Source organism: Lytechinus variegatus, chromosome 12 (assembly GCF_018143015.1).
Source record: "Lytechinus variegatus isolate NC3 chromosome 12, Lvar_3.0, whole genome shotgun sequence".
NCBI classification, from domain to species: domain Eukaryota; kingdom Metazoa; phylum Echinodermata; class Echinoidea; order Temnopleuroida; family Toxopneustidae; genus Lytechinus; species Lytechinus variegatus.
In genome coordinates this window covers 13,536,116-13,541,635 of record NC_054751.1, presented here as the reverse complement: position 1 = coordinate 13,541,635, position 5,520 = coordinate 13,536,116, and the positions used below count along the sequence as shown (strand labels likewise).

Sequence of the window (5,520 nt, the reverse complement as noted above, 5' to 3'; positions counted from 1 at the left end):
TGGCAACTCTTTTATTTAAATATTGTAAAGAAATGGATGAAGAGAACAATGGTAGACGTAGCTTAAATCAAGGTTCCCCAAAGCTATCTACCCTTTGGAAAAATTGGTTATGCCGAAAAAATGTCTCTGCCGGGAATCGAACCCGGGCCCCCAGCTTTGAACGGCAGAGACATTTTTTCGGCATAACCAATTTTTCCAAAGGGTAGATAGCTTTGGGGAACCTTGATTTAAGCTACGTCTACCATTGTTCTCTTCATCCATTTCTTTACAATATATATATATATATATATATGTATATATATAAATATATTCAATCAAGATATGTTGCTTAAAATGGCAATTACACTGGTTCAGGAGGAAGGAATAAACATTTTTATTAAAACGTTTTAATGAAGGAAAGAGTTTGCATCTCACACTTTATGTTATAAGCTTAAAACAAAAAGTGTGGTTTGATAACGAGGTCACGGCACATTTTGGTAACTGCACGTCTTGGTAATAAAAAGAATTAAAAAGAAAAGAAATCCGGTCAGGTTTTGTGATGAAATACCTCCAAGCTCTCTCAGCATCTTATGTACTTCTCCCGATCTCCTTTTCTTTCATCCTTTTTTCTTCAGCCTTAGACCATTTTTCTTATACTACTTGAAAACATAAATGTAAATCGAACAATGGTTCGATTTGTATCAATAACATACAAATTCATTTTCTTTATCGTGTGCATATAAGTCCTGTGGTATAATTTTGGAACAATTGGAAATTTTATTCTTTCTCGGGGGGGGGGGGGCGGGGATCAATCGTCAATCAATATTGGACTGCATACATTTGGGGCTAATTTTAATACCACAGCCCATTCGAACATTCGAACAACAACAGTTTATTACCCAGAATTCTCATTTACACGGACCAGTACACAAGATGCAACGGTTTATAGCATAATTATGATACACTTACATGTATGAACAAGTGTTACTACTATATACAACATTCATATCATAATATTTTCACAAAAATAAATATTCACATTATACTTCCAAGCATTCATTAACATACAACAAAGATCGATTGTACATTTTCATTTTTCTACAAATATAAAAATATATTTCTGATTATTTTCAATAAAAGGGTCTATGCATCTAGATTATCTCGGTGCACATCGGCATAAATATTAATATCTGAATGGTACACGCCATAAAAACCGAGATAACAACATAAACTACAACAGGCCTATGTGACAAGATGTACTGGAGGTTAAATCTACATCGACTTCAGTTCCTTTTTCAGTAAAAATTCAAGAATAATTAGGTGATTTCAAATCATGCCATTCGGTGATCGGTTGGTACGGAGACGCCTGGCACTTCCACAAATGTGAATAACCATTGGTCCGCATTTCCGATCTCAATGTGACGCAACCAATTACGTCATCTGCAACGAACGGATTCTTCCGATGGACGGTGACGGTCAATGTGACAACATCCAAAGGGTGTTTTATATCCCTGATGTCCCAGTCTTCCACAGGACACGAGGGAAGCTCGAAGCTGAATACTTCTTTGTAAACTGGGTTGTTGGAGAAGTATTTTGGCTTGGTGCGCGCTTTTGCTAGTACATTGCCGTCACTACCATGTAGTTCAACAGACACGTAAGTATCTGTAGTGTAAAAAAATAAAGAATGAAGAAAAGAATTTAGTTACACTTTAAAAATCCAGTTTAATTTTACGAAAATCATCACAATTAACTGGAATGACATTACCAGAAGTCGTATGCTGACTTTTAAGATGTAGGCATTAGGGAATTTTTGCAGAGCGATCTACGGATGATTCAAGAGCAGAAAACTAAAATGTATTGTCAAATGATATTAAGTACAACCAAGAAGGCTTTGTCGAAAATTGGTGAATCAAAATTGCAGTTTAGTCATTGACTGTGTACAAACGAAATATTTGCCAATATTCGTTAGCCTCGAAACTGAGGACGAAACTGCCGTTCCAATGTACCAATTTTTGACAAAGACTTCCCAGCTGTACTTTGTCAATTAACGGGCGCTTTAAACGAATGTACCCTGTTTTCAAATCCTCCGTATGTTGCGGAGCGTCAATAGAGACTTTTCGCACCAGAACGAGACGGTACGCAGAACGAATTCAACATCACAGTTATGAAGGGCATTACGCAATACTTTTCTAGTTTCTTGAAAGCGCCTCGGTGCAAAATCTCCCCATTACTATCATCTTTAATCAATATTATTATTATTAATATTATTATTGACATCATCCGTGATGATGACAATAGTCATGATAATAATAGGGAGCGATCGGAAAGGTGACAAAATCTCATTCTAATAACCGTCAAATTCTTACTTTTTCACCAGTTGAAGGTTACTTGGTACAGTCGGGCCAAATTTCTCCACGCAATATAACTCGGATTTTGTCTTTTTATGAGCTCAAAATTCAAATTTTTTGCTGATATAAAAATAAAATCGAATATTACTGCTTTTAATTATCTTTTGAAAATCAAAACTCATGGTTTCCCTCATGAAGCTGGCGGCTTCAAACAGCGGGCATCATTAGCAAAATTGCTGCTGTTTTTTTTATATAAATATATTTCTACTACTCTTCTTATACTTCTTCTCCAATTACTACTGAAAATTCAGCACACCTTCCTCTTTGGTTTTGTAATGGAGCCTTAAGTCTCCTCATACACACACCTGGGGGTAACACCTTGCTTGGTAAGTTTGTTGCCCGAACTACTGTGACTAAAAGGCGACGTCGTTGTTTGTGGTAACATAACACAAATCGCAGTCTGCCACGATCCTAAAAATCAAACACAGATACACAAATATAGTATGGATGTCATGAAATGTATTAAAGCAAACGAAAAGTGCATGATGTCTGTTTCTAGCTGGAAAGCTGAAAAATTGTAAATATGTCGCTTATCCAGAGTCCATGCTGAAACTCAGTGTTGTTTCGATTCATTAATTTCCGACACAGACCTCTTGGTATCTCATTTGTCACTGTGATGGAGGCCATTTGACATTGTATTTTCTATATTCTTGAATGCACTGTGCTTCGCAGTGTAAAACCAAAATCTGGCCAATATGTATTCTTTTTGTATTCACATACACCAGCATTATTATGATAGAAGTATTTTTTATTATCAAAATATACATACCCCCCCAAAAAAAGAAATGATAATAATACTAATAAAATAACGGGAATGGTTCTCCATTATTTTCATGATTGAAAATGGTTTTTAAAACTTCCTACAGAGGTTTAAAACAAATTTCCGGGATATATCAAAATTAGTTTAAAAAATAATTGGCACACACAATTAAAAAAAAAGACAAAGGCATAAAAATCCTGTTGGTATACGCAAAATACAATTTTTAGTGTGTCTAAGAAAATAAAAGATTCCGGGATCGGGCGCCCCTTTTTTTCAAACGAATTATGATAATTCCATTTTCATCATCATACAATTCAATTATTACATGATATATGCGACAAACGTTCACGTGTTAAAGACGAGTTTAAAATTGTGATGCCAAAATCAGATTGTGCCGAAAAATTTGACAAGATTGGTTCGTGATACGACGACCATCTTTTTTTTTCAACTATTGGCTCATTAGCATTTTGGGGGGTGTAATCTTCATTAAGTTTCCCTCACTGTTCCCTGAAATGAGAGTGGATTCAGATTCACACGTGAGTTTCTGCACTAAGTGTTTCTGATATGCCTTAATGTTTTTTGTTTTTGTAATCTGCCATTTGTGAATGATTTGCTAAGCTGTTGGTCCCAAATTGATACATAAGTATCAAATTTATGATTACGAAGACAAAATGTGAAATCTCGAAGTTGGAACGGATTTCTTTTTGTAGGACGCACTGTATAATATAAATAAATAATTACAAAATTATGGCATAAATTATACATTTTAAAATCCACGGATGGGAAAGATGTCAAAAATTGTTATTCTTACCATACGAGGTGGAGTTGGATGTAGAGGACGCGTGTAGGTGTTCCTACCACTGGTCAAGTCGCGCAGGGAGATCGTTGTCGATCCCAGAAGAGATCGCCGACCGAATCGTCTGTTCCGAGTGTAAGCTGTTAGCTGAAATTATATCACAAAACATTATTACACGCATCATCAACTAGTTTGCTTCAGGTTGAACCGAATATACCCAGGGCATATGGACATGGGTGTTGTGGTTAGTAAGCTACTGAAACTGCCCAATAATCTCTTTTTGTTTTCATTTTCGATAACATCCTATCTAATGTTAGTCTCCGAGGACTGACAAATTTGGGCCATAAAAGTTATGTCAAATTCATTCTTTTTTTTCAAATACATTTCATATTTCTAACTAAATGCCACTCGTCACGCAAACCAACAAATGCGAAAGATCGTTTGAAATATGTTAAACACCCCAAGCAGATTGGTAACAATCAGGTTATAACAAATTAGAGTTTTTAAGTTTTTTTTAAATGAGCTGTTCGAAACTAGTAAAACACAAACCTTGATCTGGCTAAGGTTTAAATGTGATTCCTGCGCTCGAAAGAACGCCACATTTTTGTTGCATTGGTAGTGACCATTCTTCGACACAAGTTCGATAACCCTCTTTCTCCTTACATGGGAGGCAATGTCTGCTCTGATGGTGACCCTCTTATTCTCTCCGACTCCTATCACCCTCAAAGCAGCCAGCGAAATCATTTGCATTTCGTCATATGTAATGTCCACCTCGATGGCTGGTGTATCCCCGTGACCTTCGTTCTCTGGTGTTGACGACAGTTTGTGGCTACCGAGTTGGCCATCTGGAATCTTGCTTAACAACCTGCTGTTATTTCTTGCAGAATGAAAGATGGACTCGCAAATAAAGTCGCTTGGTCTGTTTTGTAGCACCGGGAACCCATAGGGTGTGAGGAACACACCAACGTTCTTTCCGACGATGTGTCCGTAAGTGTCACCAACCCGTTCGTACAGTGCTAGTCGCTCGATCTCCTTCACGGTCAGTTTCCTGACTTTTGGCCTGTTTTGGGAGCTTGCGGAGAAAGATTTCGATGGACGCATTCCCAATGGCTTCGTTTCTCGACGGATCCATCCATTGCCGTTGTCACGGGGTACCAACCCAGTTATGACATTCTCCGAGGTCACCGACGGCCTGCTCCTCAGGTAACGATTCGGGACACGGAGTTGAGACCCGCTGTTGGACCTTTCGATGTCGTTAAAACTATTCGCCTTCGGGATATCGCACACGCTGGTAGTGCTCACCGTCAGGCTAGGGATACAAAACTGATGAGAGTCGGAAGGACGTAGTATATTCATACGAGACCTGGACTGCAAGGAACTTGGACCAGCTAAATTTTGTTTAGAATCAAAGGAGGGTAATACACATGTGCGCGAATTAGAAAATATCTTGTTTACAGTCGTTACTATAAACGTCGGGGCCTCCATGTTGAATGTTGGTCGTTCACTCACCTACACTGGCTGTAAACTGATGAATTTTTCAGCTCTTGACCATTAATATATAGATGCCCGATGATTTC

General features: G+C 37.7%; 1 protein-coding gene across 1 annotated transcript; it reads right to left on the bottom strand.

Annotated features, from left to right (window-relative positions):
• Window positions 1-807: 807 nt before the first annotated feature.
• LOC121425578 lies at window positions 808-5,520 on the bottom strand. Its single transcript, XM_041621670.1, has 4 exons — window positions 4,493-5,520; window positions 3,959-4,090; window positions 2,693-2,798; window positions 808-1,641 (listed from the first exon to the last, which is right to left on the bottom strand). Exons 1-4 carry the CDS (start codon window positions 5,426-5,428, stop codon window positions 1,286-1,288), a joined length of 1,530 nt encoding a protein of 509 aa, XP_041477604.1. The 5' UTR covers window positions 5,429-5,520; the 3' UTR covers window positions 808-1,285.

Coding starts and splice junctions, on each gene's coding strand:
- LOC121425578 (XM_041621670.1), bottom strand. CDS start 5,428: ATGGAGGCCCCGACGTTTATAGTAACGACTGTAAACAAGATATTTTCT. Junction 4,091..4,492: donor TAAACCTTAGCCAGATCAAG/GTTTGTGTTTTA, acceptor ATATAATTTCAG/CTAACAGCTTACACTCGGAA. Junction 2,799..3,958: donor ATCCAACTCCACCTCGTATG/GTAAGAATAACA, acceptor TTTGATTTTTAG/GATCGTGGCAGACTGCGATT.